Here is a 15,787-nt window from a genome sequence, read left to right as displayed (position 1 = left end):
TATCAGATACGCCCTTTTTGTTAGTGTATATGAGATAAAATCGTAGTTCCAAAAAGACGCATGTGACTTTCTTCCGAATAAAAAAAAAAAAAAAAAGATAGAAGTATATTTTTTTTCAATGAATGTCAAAATATCGTTCATTAAGTATGATTTAATTTGATAAACAAAGTCAGGACAAAGTATGGTCATTTTTTGTTTTGGCTGTCCTGTTAAGTTGGTCAAATGTCACTTACGCCCCCTCTGGTTCTCACCCCTCGATATATTATAGGGAGGGGGGGCAGGAGCTCCAACAAGCCGTTTAGGACAGAGAGTGAATACACATACTATACAGAGATGCTGTATGAGAAACCAATGTGATTTTGGAAAATTGCACAATATAAATCTATTTTAGTATACCTCAACAATGGAATTATGATCAGTAGAAATGGCCATGACATGGGACCTTTAATGAAATACGTTTGAAAAACAAAAACAGACATCCCAAATATTAGTGTTATTATAAATGTTGACTTAATAAAAAAATACCATTATCCGAGTTGGACAGTTGCTATCGACTGAAGAGTGGATTCACAGTCTGGTCAAGTCTGTCCAAAGTAATTTGGCTGGTGGAATTAAATTGGAAGCAGGCCTCTCGTGTTTTTTTGATGACTTGGATATTTTTTCCCATTTGTTCAGGGTGAGAGCAAAGACCTGCTGTTCATTCTCACATCCAAGTACAACGCCTGCATCCTCGAATACAAACAGAATGGGGAGAGCATTGACATCATCACTCGCGCCCATGGAAATGTCCAGGTGAGACAGAAACACAAAAATTGTTCTTGAAATTCACAGTATTGTAAAGTCTCCTCAATAAACTTGACTTTCAGGAGATTAATTCATTTCATTAGCTTTGTTGATATGAATAACTGTATGGGTTTGAACCTTCTCCCATTAACCTTGATTCAATGCACCAGAGTTTATCATTGATACTATCTACAGTAGACCGTCATAAATCAAACTTCAGTTAGAATCTCTGAATACAGCCACATGTTAATATAAAATCATGTAATATAAATTGGCATGTTATTATTGCCTTATAGAGTTTGTATAAAAGTTATACATTTATAAAATGTATAAAGTTTTTGAATTATTAGGTCTCATTTGAAATATAAAAGCTGATAATGGTGTATGTGCTTTTCAAACAGCAGCTTGGGAACACACAAAATCTGATTTGTATTTGTTTTTGTCAGAAGTCTAGTCTTAAACCTTTTCAAACCAAATGCTCCGTTTCAGGATCGTATCGGGCGTCCGTCAGAAACCGGTATTATTGGAATTGTAGACCCAGAGTGCCGTATGATTGGCCTGCGGCTGTATGACGGGTTGTTCAAGGTGATCCCATTGGACCGGGACAACCGTGAGCTCAAGGCCTTCAACATCAGACTGGAGGAGCTGCAGGTCATCGATGTTCACTTCCTGTACGGCTGCCAGGCCCCCACCGTCTGCTTCATCTACCAGGTACTGGGAAAGGAGTGAAAGTTGGAGTGTGTGTTAAACAGAATAACAAGGGTTCATAGAAAGTGCTAACCTTTTGAAAAATCCTTAATTTTAACCTTTATGCTTTCAAGGTTAGGCATGTGTTTTGAAACAGTCATTGAACAAAGCTTGATTCATGGTGTTTCATCTACCCAATTACTCATGTAAACCATTTGTTTTTAATAAACCAACTTTTGTCATATTTGGTTGTTGTATCCAGAAACGGTACAGAGTAGGGTCAGCTAAATGTTAAATAATCATGATGAATAATCACAAAACATACAATCAAAGTTAATATGAACAGCTAGTAAAAAAAATGTAGACAAATGACAATTAACATTGACTGCTGTGTTTTAATGTAAATCTTTTAACCATATACTGTATTATAGAGGCTTTGAGATTTTGGAAACGTTTGGTTTATTTACCTTAAAAATAGTTTGTTTTTTACTCGAGACCTGAGGCCTGTACGACAAAGCCGGATTTTCGCTTAGCGAGCTAACTTCAGGGAAAACTCTGGGTTTCCGGTCCTACGACGCTGGTTCACTTCTTAGCGGGCTAGATCTCCATGGTAACTTATGCTGAGCGGCTAACCAGGGGCCTATACTACGAATCTAGTTCAACATATCCTGGATATGTTTTGAGTTATCCGGTTGTCTTAATAAAAAAAAAACCCGCTCTCGCTAAACTGTCTTACGACGCAGGTTATCAACTCGATCGCTCAAGCCAGCCGTGTCCTATCTAGTTAGGTGCGCGTTCACATGAAAGGGGTTGTATTTGGAGCATTCGACCAATCACAAACATGGACAAGCGTACTGACAGCGCAGCGCGTCATATATTTCCTGAATGAAAAGTCAACTAATATTAGACAAATATGAAGACTTTAAACATTCATGACTTAAACACTTTATCCAGGATAAAAGCCACATAGCTGCAGCTGCAAGGTGAATACTGCTGGTAAAAGAAAAAGTGTTTGAATACGTTCATTAACAGTTTTATGATATCACTGCTGCCCCGTCCAAGACACGAGTGGATCTGACTTTAATTACATTTGACTCGAGTGTTTCGTCAACTTAATGTGTTGCTTAAAATAATACTTCTGCATACAGTATGTGACACTGTGAGTGTTGCACGCCAGATACGACTCAAGAAGCTGACTCGGATAAGGAAATATATGATACATTATGATGTGATATGAATGATAATGGGACACATCGACGTCTGCACTCACAGTGCCGCGGACTGTACTTAATGTTACTTTGATCCGGTTACTTATGTTGTGGCAGATATTTAAGTAAGCTTTCTTAACGCTAATGTTATAATAGTCAGATTGCTCTGAAGATGGGAGGGGATATTCTATTCATTTCATCACAGTCGGTGATTTTGGCCGGCCGTCTTTCCTGCAACGGCAGTTTAAACTGTATTTCCTTTCTCCTGTCCTATGAATTGATCGCTTTAAACTCCGCACACTGAGCTCTGATTGGTCAGCAGGCAGTGCTTTTATCCTGGAACCTATCCTGCTCCGGAGGCTAGCCGTTCAGAATAAGTTACGCCAGGACGGTGGCGCTACGGCTATTGGGCCAACTCTCCACCTATCAGGGGAATGTGGGGTTGGGCCACGGCCGGCCATTGCCGTTCGAAAGCGCTGGAGACGCTGTAGTACATATGCCAGGCCTGTAAGTGGCGCTGTAGTCTGCCACAAAAGCAGCGAAGAAGACTTCCCGTGCATGGTTACCATGGTTACCCTTCTGTTTATTCTCCGCTGTGGCTTTTTTTTCTCCCTCCCCGAGGCAAGCGTTTGCTCCTGCTGCTTTAATTCAATGCAATCCCTCCCCGTCGAGGCAAGCACTGTAATTCTCTCCGGTTAGTCCACCAGCAGATGACAAACACCCACCTCTCCGCCTCTTCCAAGGAACGAGGGGACCGTGCGGCATTGTTTCAGTTAGGTTTTCTTTCGCCGGTCAAGATGTCCGTTAAAGTTGAAATCTTCTGGACAAAATTAGAAAAGTGCCGGTCAAAGGTCTTCTTTGTTATTTATTGAGCTTTAAAACAAATGAATAACGACTCTATATTATAATAAAACATGGAGGACGGAGATCTATTTTTCTCCCCCTCTTCTGACAGCCCAGCAGCTGTTCAGAGCGCGCTCCCCTCTCCTGCAGGGGGGCGTGGTCAGCTGCAGCTCACATAATCAGCCCCCTGCAAAAACAGGGCTGGAGAACAGCAAATAGAGCGAAATGAGGCATGGCTAAAATGCATGATCTGTTTGGTATTTTGAAAACAGAAACGTATAAATATACCTTATATAGGTATGGCCCTACAATATATCATTTAAATATAGCATGATAGGTCCACTTTAAATATCTGCCACAACATAAGTAACCTGATCAAAGTAACATTACGTACAGTCCGCGGCACTGTGAGTGCAGACGTCGATGTGTCCCATTATCATTCATATCACATCATATCATAATGTAGGCCTAGCATATATTTCCTTATCTGAGTCAGCTTCTTGAGCCGTATCTGGCGTGCAACACTCACAGTGTCACATACTGTATGCAGAAGTATTATTTTAAGCAACACATTAAGTTGACAAAACACTCGAGTCAAATGTAATTAAAGTCAGATCCACTCGTGTCTTAGACGGGGCAGTGATATCATAAACCTGTTAATGAACGCATTCAAACACTTTTTCCAGCTGTATTCACCTTGCAGCTGCAGCTATGTGGCTTTTATCCTGGATAAAGTGTTTAAGTCATGGATGTTTAAAGTTTAACGTCTTCATATTTGTCTAATATTATAGTTCACTTTTCATTCAGGAAGTATGACGCGCTGCGCTGTCAGTACGCTTGTCCGTGTTTGAGATTGGTCGAATGCTCCAAATACCACCCCTTTTATGTGAACGTGCACCTAACTAGATAGGGCAAAGCTGGCTTGAGTTAACGAGTTGATAACCAGCGTCGTAGGACAGCTTAGCGAGAGCGTGTTTGTTTTGGATTAGGTAAACCGGGTAACTCAAACATATCCAGGTTAGGTTGAACCGGCTTCGTAGTACAGGTCTCTGGAATACAAATCAGTTTGTTGGTAAATTGATATTGGTGGGACATTTGCTTTTTTTATGTAAAGTATTCTCTGAAGCCTAAAGTGATTGAAACTAAATGTTATTGTATTATTGTTGCAGCAGTTAAGAAGCAGTTTAACATAAAATAAAACGTTATTGACTGTTCACGTGAACATTTGTCTTGCATTACCTGCCTCAAACGAAAATAAAGAAACATAAAAACGGCATTAAAAACATCTGTCAGATCACCCTCCGGCAATCAAAAATACATGAAACAATACAGCAACATCTGATCAAACTCACCTGTTTGATGGTGAAGTGTAGAGGTGCCTCTGCGGAATGTTCCTGTTGTGTTAACAATCTGTGTAAGCCATTTCTTTAAAAAGGTATTTCAAATCCAACTCTGTTTTAAATCTGTGATAACTAGCTTGCAGTATTTTCCATCCCTGTTTTTACTGGGCAATATGGCAAAACTTGGTTGTGTAATTGCCACCTGTTGATCAGGGAAACAGTGTGATGCCATTTTTAGGTTTGTGTATAGTGCACTTGCACTATACACACAGCACCACCCTTAGAAAAACAGCTCCATAGCTCTATTAGAAGTCTAAATCTCTACAGGGAAACTTACATTTGATCTATACTTCAAACATGATGTCAAGACCTTTTTGTGTATCGTAGGATCCCCAGGGGCGCCATGTGAAGACCTACGAGGTTTCTCTGAGGGAGAAGGAGTTCAACAAGGGCCCCTGGAAACAGGAGAACGTGGAGGCAGAGGCGTCGATGGTCATCCCAGGTAATCAGAGCATTTACTCTGCTGGACATCAATGAGTTAGTTGCAAATTATGTTATTCATCCTCAACCTGGATTTGAATTAGAATACATTTTCTATATGAATTGTAAAGATAAAAGTCTTAATATTAGAATACATTTTCTATATGAATTGTAAAGATAAAAGTCTTAATAAAGGAAACAATCAGTCTTACCCATAGGTCAAACTAAAAAAGCAGTTTTAAGGGGTACTAAGATGTTCAGAGTTATTTTCTTTGTATTTAGCTCAGGCTACACTTCTTGTTGTTGGGAAAAGTCAGACAGAAGTATTAACAAAACAAAGAACGTACATTTGGGGCCTTGGGAATACGGATGTAAATTAGTATTCTTGATACCTCTGGCAATTCAAATCGGGTATTTTTTTATACTGATGTTCGTTAAGTTGCTCTGTTCCTATCTGATAAACAAATAAATTAGTAAATTAAAAAATGATAATACATCTTCCCCCGGAGCCCTCAGCATTGTAGATGAGTTGAAAACATGGATGGAGTTAATATATTGATAATGAAAATATTATTTGTTGCGTTTAAGAGTATCTTTGTTTCAAACTAACTGTGTCATATGTCCTTGTCTGAACAAAATGAAACTGACTCTTTCCTTTGTGCTTGTCTTTTAGTGCCAGAGCCATTTGGTGGAGCTATAATCATAGGACAAGAGTCCATCACCTACCACAATGGAGACAAATACTTGGCCATTGCACCACCTACTATCAAGGTAAAGGCACCAGAATATGGGTTAATAGATAATCCAAGGCTTTTATCATCCGTGTTTTTAAATACTTGTTTTTCCCAGCTCTTTAGTTTTAGATTATTTATCATTCAGCTGGCATTGTGTAGAATTGATGGATATAGTGTTTAGCAACACACCATAATGTTATTTCCACACTGATTAATGTTTGAGATATGCCAAGCAAATTACAGATTTTAAGCCCCAAGTCATAAAGCATCTACTGGCGTCCATGTTAACTTTTTTTAGTCATTAGGATTGGACTGTCATCCTTTTTCATATAAAGTCAAGTCCAGTTAATAATAGGTGTGAGAGAGGCTCCAGCTAAATGTTGTCAAATTAAACTGAGGCTTTGTTGTAAATTGAGTCCCAGTTGCATAACTCTTTATAATGAACAGAAATAAAAATGGTGGTAGTAAAAGAAGTCCTCTTCATCTGTTAATGCGAACATTTAAATCATATTTTGCTACGTTTAGGAGCCTCCGAGGTGTACGTGTTGGAGTTTATTTGTTATGAATCTTGTGATTGATATTGGAAGGGGTTTCTTAAAGGCGAGTTTTTAAGTGCTGTGATGATGACTTCAGCTCCCCATGCACCGCTGCTTTTAATGTTATCCTATCAAGATGAAGTTGCAGCCTGTACGGCTCTGCTCACATTTAACCAAGCTCAGGGCCTTAAGGAGCCGCTTCACAGCATCCGCCGTCTATAATTAGAGAATGTGCGCTCACCGTCTCGCTGCTTTCTGGTGCGACAGTCTCATACATTTTGGAAAGAGCATTTCAAGTTTCTCAAATGTAGTAGGGTTTAATTAAGAGTTACACAGTCTTCATGATAATATAATGTCTTTACAAGAGTTTTTTGCTAAGTTGAAAATGAACCTATCGGTCTGATGTAGGGTTGATTTAGATGTTTTACTTTTTCTAAATGACTTGGTCACTTTAGAAGGTAATATAAAACTTTCTATGCATTTCAACATTTAGATAATTAGAAAAGTATGTTTCCTATTATAGATAACATAGAAAGATATTTTAAGTTGTTTTTCCCAATTAGGGCTCCTTCATTTAAATTGAGGTAATCTGTAATCGTCTGATATAGTTTGTAGGGAAGCTTGGACACACTTTATTGCAAGAAATTACTTTCTGTAACTTAACAGGTGTCATACTTTTGGTTTTGAAAATGTCCCAAACAGCTGTTTCTACCCCTTTATTTTCACTTTTTAGTTTCATCCTCTGTATTCCCTGTCCAGCAACTATATGTCGCGGATGGGGGAAGTTTTAAAAGTGAGCGTTTTTTAGTCTTTTAATTGCTTGGACGTACAGGGCTGTGACAGATTGGAATTCTGCTCCTTATGATTGTACTTTGAATATAACTATAGCTCTGTGTGTTTTAAAGTATCTGTAATAGCCTCTCATAAAACAGTGCTTTTTATCACAGTACAGGAAACAGCCACTTTCAAACTACGCTTTATTATTTCAATAAAACAAGGGACTTTTCTTATTACCACAAGATTAATAGACATAAACATAAATTAAAAGAAAATATCAGTTAACTAACTTAGTAGAAAGTAAGCTGCCATAAAAAAGCAATGGAGTGTTTTTCCGCTGCACCACAAAGCTGTCCTTTCCACTACCCTAGCAACACAAATTAAAATGCATCACACGCTTAGCCTAAAATGTTTCCAAGCTGACAGTTGTCTCATTGTTGTCTCGCGGCTCATCTCTGTGTCCTGCTGATTGGTTTTGTCTTTAAAAGCCCCGGCCAACTTGCACGCTAACACCGCTCATGAATGCTTTGCAAGCTGTCGTGTCTCTGTCGCAGCTCTGTTTCCACAGTAGCATTGCTCCACTGTTGCTCAGCAGACGTTTGAGGACAGAGGGGCATCTATTGTTGCAGTGTGACAAAAACTCGAAATAAAGTTACTTTTTTTCCCACACAGCTACTGTTACATTAGTATTCATCTGAAAAACGCACTTCTTTCAGCTGTGCCAAGCACACAAAAGTATCTCTTCTGATGTATAACAACATGTTTGGCAGCTAATTAATAAATTGTCACTCATGAGCACAGAAGTGGAACACAATTGTGAAACAACAGATTCTGCTAGCATGTGCTCAATGTGTCTCATATTTTATTGGTCTGTGTTTCGGACAGCAGACTGGTTTCGGTTGTTGAGTCTAACAAGCTAATTACCTGCCATTCAGCCGACAGAAGGAGGCTAGATGATTGTGAAAATAAAAGTGAGTCCACGGTTTAACAGAAGATGTAAACAAAACCACAGGCAGGAAAATACGTTTTTTGAATGTGCGATCAAGTGAGAAATTGACTTTGCTTGTACTGGAGACAACAGCAATAACAAAAGCTTCTTTTGACGGTAAAGTAGGAGAAGCTTAGTCACCCTGCGTGATTTTAATGCCAATTCCTAACATAACTACTGTGTTAAAGAGCTGATAGTGGAGACGGAAGACTTTGGCTCCAGTTTAAGGCACATACTATATTGTTTTTGTTGTTATTTACATGTCATATATATATAATGGTGATCTATTGCTGTTTGATCACCACGTTAATACAGCGGCTTGGCTCCATGGCCCTTTCTCATTTGTCTAATTCCCCTCCTCGACTCCTATCCTCGTGTCTTAGTCCCGCCCACAGGAGATGCGAGCGGAGGAGTCGAGGAGGGGAACCGAGGAGAGAGGAGGGGAAGCAGCAGACGTTTAGAGAAATGAGAAATCCTCTCCTCTGAGCAGTCATTTTAAAGAGACGTCCGTTGTACTGTACAACACGCACCTACAGCTCTTAAGGCCCTGACACACCAAGCAGTCACCAGAGAACTCGCAGACGCCGACTGTTGCGTCGCCGTGTTCTCCTGCGTCTTGGCCATGTGTCGCACTGGAACACACCGCAAAGACTACAGCCGAGCACGTACGAACTGCGCATGCGTGAGTGGCAATAACTCTCCTTACCAGCAGGCGGCGGTAGTGTGTATTCGTCATTCAGAGGCAACAACCGGAAGACAGAGAAGAAGAACAGACTGCGTGATCTAAACAAACAACAAATAGCGTGTGCGTTCCATTTTCACTCTCGTCTATCGAAAACATGTTTCGTGCGGTACTGGAGCTATCAGCCATTGGAGTGTTGCTTGTGGAAGACATTCTCAAGCAACCGTTTCGCTTCTCATGCACTGATTCGCTAGCTGAACAGCCAATCAGAGTAATTTCTTTGTCCGACTGCCTGTGGCCGACGCACGGCCGATTCAGCCGTGCGTCGGCCATGAAAGGCGTGTCACGGCCGACGGTGCGGGACACACCAAATTGAGTTTGGGCGACAGGGCACGCTTCGTCGTCCGACTAGCGAAAACGGCCGATTTCGGCCTGGTGTGTCAGGGCCTTTAAAGCATATAATATATATCAGGATACAGTCGTTGTGTATTTTATTATGTGAAGCACTAAATGGTTTTTGAAAAATATCGACTCTTTGTTTTTAGAAATCTAGTAAACTACAGCATACAAATACAGAGAGTAATGTAGGCCTGTTATACTGAGTGATATATATTATACACACTGCTCTGCTTTCTGCACGGACCTCACAGCTGTTCTCACTGTAAACATCACGTCTGATTGAAGCAGTTACTAAAATAATATCCAGGGGATGCATGCAGAGCTGTCATTGGCTGAGATAAGTCCGGCCGTGCGTCACGACTCTTTGAAACATCACTGTAGCCGGAAATACATCCGTGGAGGACCCATCAGTGTATCCTCGGTTATAGCTCTTCCAGAGAGCCTCCTCGATGCTCGATGCTCGGTCCTCGGTCCTCGAAGTGCATTTAGAGAAATTAGATGTCCTTCAACATGGCGCGCTGAAATCCATTTCCGGGTCACTACCGGAAAACCGAGGAGTCGAGGAGGAGAAATTAGTGAAATGAGAAAGGGCCCATGTGTGTGCAAAAAGCGATAGAAAATCAGTTTTTTCATCACAGTGAAAATGTTGTTTTTGAGAGGCCAACAAATAGGAATGCTAACAGAATATTTGAAAAATAAATAATAAAAACATGTTGTACATTTCACATTTATCATTTTTCAAAAGGTTTTTTACTTTTAGGTTCATTCTTTTGAGTTATTTGCCATCTGTAGGTCACATGATTCATTTAACAATCTAATTCCACAAATAACAAAACACCAATAGTATTACTAAAGCTATATCTTTATTTTCAACTGTGCAGAAATACTGGGTGGACTAGATTTGCAAGAAAAAATCCGTGCAGCAATCAAAAGTTTGTTAACCCTATGAACAAAGCTTGAAAGCCTCAAACTATTCGGGACAGCCCTATCTGACAATATCCCTGGGGAGTTTTGTTCCAGTAGAAAGGAGAAGAAGACGTTTTATGTGTCACTGTGTTTATAGTTGGCAGTTTTCTGACTTTCCTCCTCTCTGTCCGAGTGGCTATGCAGTTTGACTTGGGGGAGCATACAGTATATTGTATAACGCACTCTGTGGGAATATATTGATACGACAAAAGGAATCTGATATCAAATAATTACCAAGCTCCTATTATGAGCCAGTATTAACTTATCACACATATCCATATTGGCATATATGTCACCTGATAAGTCAAACGATATTCAAGTAAATACATACTTAATATATGTTGCCTATACAGTAAGTGATATAGAAACAGTGAAGCTATTGCATCATTTGACCTCCAGGGAGCACTGATGAGTTATTTTTCAACCATGTGATGTCAAATGTTCTGCTCAATCACACAGTTTAAGGATTCTTCAGAATTCAAGATCACATTCAGGGTTGACTCAATATTCGTTCATTTCAGATACTTCACCTTGACTGTCTGCCGATAACCATCCCATACCGTGTTTTTCCCTCTCTTTAACAACTTACCCTTTAATAATACATTAGAGGAGATGCACTTTGTTTAACCTTGCCACCTAGAAGACATCAAACTCAACACATATTCTTCTCGCCTAAAGGCAGAAACACATAGCCCCAAACACAACTTTTATTTTAACTTTTTCACACATACAGAACTTTAAGCGCAGTTTGATTGGTCGGCACCATTTTAACTTTCTAATAAAATGTAAAGTGTGACTCAGTTCAAATGTTTAAACCCCGTTATTTAAAATAACAAAGGTATTATGATTCCATGGATATAAGTCATTCAAAGTACTCTATACCTCAGTGACAGTTTATGACAGATAGTTTAGGTTTGCTGATCGTACTGGATTCTCCTTTGTTTGTTTTTTATATCAAATCCACAGATGTTTGGGCTTGGGTTGCCATATTCCTAATCTAACGGTTTTCTTTTATGTAAGGTTCTTCTGTAAGAAAACAAAAGTCCTCAAAAATCATATATAATTTTTTTAATGTAAAAAAGAAGACAGCTCCAACATGTCATTTGTAACTCACATTAAAATTGAAGTTTCTCAAACAAGAAGCAAAAATAAACTTTTAAGCATCTCCGTTTGTCTCCTGGGGTCCTGACGGGACGACAGGCAGACTTGTTTAATCTGAGCTTTTCTTGTCAAACAAAATACGAGCAGTCTCTAGATCTGTGAATCAGATTTAAACTGTACTGTTGGGAAACTCCAGAGTTTGTATTTATAAATGAGCCAGAACAAAAAAACATTGTGCCTGTCAGGTCTCTCTGGCTTGTTCTTTGACATGCTCATAATAGATAATGCATGAGGTGAGGATTTAGACTTCTTTAGTAATACAAGGACCTCTCGCTGCTCCTCCACTGTTCCTGTCATTTTAACGATGTGTTTGTGTCCCCCTCTCGTCTGCAGCAAAGCACCATCGTCTGTCACAACCGGGTTGACCCCAATGGCTCCCGCTACCTGCTGGGGGACATGGAGGGGCGGCTGTTTATGCTGCTGCTGGAGAAGGAGGAGCTGATGGACGGCACAGTGGCGCTCAAAGACCTGCATGTGGAGCTGCTCGGAGAGGTCTTCTATTTATCTTATTCTTTATGTCTCTTTATCTCCTTCTCTTCAATGCCTTCACCCACCTGCCTTACCTCTGGCATTTCTCCCATCTGTTTCTCTCTACCTGTCCTGCCCTTTCTGCTGCTTGTTGATTTTCCTCCTGCTGCTGCCTTTTCCTTTCAGTACCCTCTTTGTTACGATTGACTCCCTAATGGTTTATGGCTCTGACAGGAGCTAATGGATCAGTCTACACTTGTAGAGAAGATGTGAAAAAATGATCCCACCTCTTTTTTGTTGCTACCTTTCTAGGTTGTCACTTATCTCTTTTAAGTTGATTTAAACGATGTCAATACTGCGCTCAAAGCTAAATCGCACCTTAAAAGCACACAGCTCTTGGCTTGTGCCACCTTCTTCTAATAACTTGCAGAGGAGTTTAGAAAGGTACATTTGCACTGAGTGATGCTGGAGCGAGAAACAATCAAGCAGAGTAGGAGCGCTGAACTAGAGAGGGATTGCTTTTCAAATCATTCTGAACTTTATCCTAAGGACCAGTGTGCTCACTCCACAGGCAGCAGCAGCAGCCCTGCATTGAAATGTCAGACAGACAAACCTCTTTACGTGTATCATAAAACCTCAGAGTGTAACACTATATTCACACTGATAATGGTGAATTAAAAAACATTTATTCAACAGAGGTCTGTCTGCTTTTAAATAACTTATTATTAGAATATGCTTCTATGTTAATTTTCTTATCTTCCATTTGGCTAAAAACTAAATTGTTCAGTTATACAATTATCAGCCGTCATTGTTTAGACTTAATTTATGGTTCAGTAGAGCTACAGGTTCAGAGTTGGCCACACTCTTTCATAAAATTGTCGCTTTCAGATAATTGCTCGAGTTGGGAAACAAATAATCATTATTTTCATTATCAAGCAATCTACCAATTATTTTAGTAGTTTAGAATGTGAAAGGTCAAAAATAATGATGATTTCCCCCCGGAAATGACCAGAGTCTAAATAGACGACTCATAATTACTGTTTTGTTTGGCCAACTATAAAAACAAAACCAAAATAATTAAAGACGTGAGGGCAGCAAGCAAAAACGTACATTTGCAAAGCTTAGGTTCTTACATGAATTGCTTAAATTCTAAAATAATATCAAATAATAATCATACTATGTAATGAACTTTGACGATTTTTGAATTGCAAAATTGTGTCCTCGGAAGGCAACTTGTTTCATTGGGATAACTGTTTTACGTTTGATCAACTTTTCTCACACAGTTTTGGCTTAACGCAAAGCTTTGTTAATGCTGAGCTAATGTGCTTTGGAGTTCAAAGTGGAGACAATAAGGATGTATTAAAATTGTATTTGCATAAGTGTGCAATAGAACTGAAGCAATAAGAAAGTAAATTGACTGAAATGAATCTGCAAATATTTTAATATTGCCACTGTTAATTGATGATATCGTAATTTTTCAAGCTAAAATGCAGATATATTTGCTAGTTTCAGCATTTCCAATGAGAAGACTTGCTGCTTTTCTTTCCTCATATGATAGTAAACTAAATGTCTTTGGGGTAAGGCTGTGGTTTGCCAAAACAAGCTATTTGAAGACATCACCGTGGACTCTTGAGAAATTGTGATAGTCATTCTTCACTACTGGCTGACTCTCTGACAGATGGACTTCGACATCCCCTGAGCCATGCTGCTAGCTTTGCCAAAAAAAAGAAATAATCATAGGCTTGCAGCCCTGGTGTGGATATAGCATCAGAGACTGAGAGGTTTTTGTTTCTCTCTCCAATGACAGTCATCCATCGCTGAGTGTTTGACCTACTTGGACAACGGTGTGGTCTTTGTGGGCTCCAGACTGGGCGATTCCCAGTTGGTGAAGGTAAGCTGCAAGAGACGCTTTCACACCTTCTACATCTCCATCTTTATTTTGTGTCTGTAAAGCACTTTGGGTTGCATCTGGCATGAAAGGTGCTATATTAATAACGTTTATTACAATCCTAAAATACATGATGTCTTTTAATCTTTAAAATATTCCATAAACCTGTTTCTAAAATAATTTGTTGCAGGTAATAAAATCATTTTGAGAAATGGATCAAAGTAGTTGTTCCCTCTTTTAGTCTTTAATGGAAATCTATACTAAATGGTGTTTGTTTCCCCGCAGCTCAACGTGGACAGCAATGAGCAGGGCTCCTATGTGGGGGTGATGGAGACGTTCACCAATCTGGGGCCCATCGTGGACATGTGTGTGGTGGACCTGGAGAGACAGGGCCAAGGCCAGGTAAATAAATCAAAAGCCGAATCCTTTTACATTTGCGAAAAAGTGAATTATTATTGCCACAAGCCAAGCAGGAAACACATAACACATATTATATAACTGCTACATACATAAGGCAAATCATTTGGGATAGAGCACCATGCTTCTTGGGGCGTTGTTGCAGACATGACATGGTGATTACAGAACAGCGTCTTAACTATCACCGGATGCACTTTATAGCTTGTGGGGAGCCTCCATCTGTGTTTATCTTTTTATCATCATGTTTCTCACAACCTTCAGGGAGTGTGGGTTTATAACGCCACTGCAGCTTGCTTCGGGAGATGTGTTAAGAGTGTTTTTGTCAGCAATTAAGCATGCAACATGCTAATGCACAAACCTGCATCAGCCTGAATAGCCGTGTGTATTCAGGAGATTCTTGCTGACATCAAATACAAATACAAATACACAGCTTCCTGTGGCTTTTTATAAGAAGTCTGGGTGTTCCTCTTTTGTCTGGTCTATATTTTTGGTTGACAGTCGTCCCTGCACACCTGGCATTAGTGTGAGGCGTTATCCTATTTGCATCTAGATATGATTTAGCTGCACTGCACTACACCTGATTGTTAAAATACATCTCTGGTACACACATTTAAATTGGATTTCATGTTCCATTTAAAAAAAGGCAGATTGTTGTGCATTTTAATAATAATACTTCCACCACCATTGACAGTGAAGACTTCGTCTAGGTCGTTCCCTGTCTGCATGTATCACAACAATCCATCATCTTAAGCACTCCGTACTTAGGTTTGTTTACCTTCCGCAGTTTCCAGAGAGTTAGTATTCTGAATGCAAAGTGATACAACCCATATTGCAATGTCAAGTTAAGAAAGGCAACAAAAAGACACAAATTCATGCATCCAGTAAAGGAAATCTTCGTGTTGTTGCTGCATCTAAAAATGAAATCCTTTTTATGTTAAAGGGGACCTATCATGCAAAATGCACTTTTGTACGTCTTTTATACATGAATATGTGTCCCCGGTGTGTCAGGGAACACAACCCTCTCTCTTTTCCTCCATACCCAAATCTCTAAAAACGGGGCTGCATGGAGCTGATACAGATTTGAAATTGTTCTGACGTCAGAAACAGGGAGCTCCGCCTATATGGGCAACTCTCCACCTATCAGGGGAATGGGGGGTTGGGCCACGGCCATTGCCGTGAAAGTGCTGGAGACGCTGTAGTACATATGCCAGGCCTGTAAGTGGCGCTGTAGTCTGCCACAAAAGCAGTGAAGAAGACTTCTCACAGAATCAGCCCTTGCAAAAACAGGGCTGGAAAAGAGCAAATAGAGTGAAATGAGGCATGGCTAAAATGCATGATCTGTTTGGTATTTTGAAAAGAAAACTTCACAGACATGTTTTATATAGGTATGGCCCTACAATATATTATTCAAATATAGCATGATAGGTCCA

At 39.8% G+C, this 15,787-nt stretch overlaps 1 protein-coding gene across 1 annotated transcript in view; it reads left to right on the top strand.

Annotated features, from left to right (window-relative positions):
* ddb1 (damage-specific DNA binding protein 1) overlaps positions 1-15,787 on the top strand; it is a 47,693-nt gene that overhangs the window by 4,145 nt on the left and 27,761 nt on the right. Inside the window, exons 3-9 of the mRNA XM_034116491.1 lie at positions 676-792; positions 1,273-1,494; positions 5,249-5,363; positions 6,015-6,112; positions 11,918-12,076; positions 13,860-13,943; positions 14,226-14,342. Of these exons, the coding sequence (XP_033972382.1) occupies positions 676-792; positions 1,273-1,494; positions 5,249-5,363; positions 6,015-6,112; positions 11,918-12,076; positions 13,860-13,943; positions 14,226-14,342 (912 nt within the window). The remainder of the gene's footprint in view (positions 1-675; positions 793-1,272; positions 1,495-5,248; positions 5,364-6,014; positions 6,113-11,917; positions 12,077-13,859; positions 13,944-14,225; positions 14,343-15,787) is intronic.

The sequence above is a fragment of the Trematomus bernacchii genome, unplaced genomic scaffold, assembly GCF_902827165.1.
Source record: "Trematomus bernacchii unplaced genomic scaffold, fTreBer1.1, whole genome shotgun sequence".
NCBI lineage: Eukaryota > Metazoa > Chordata > Actinopteri > Perciformes > Nototheniidae > Trematomus > Trematomus bernacchii.
This window is presented reverse-complemented; position numbering and strand designations above follow the sequence as displayed.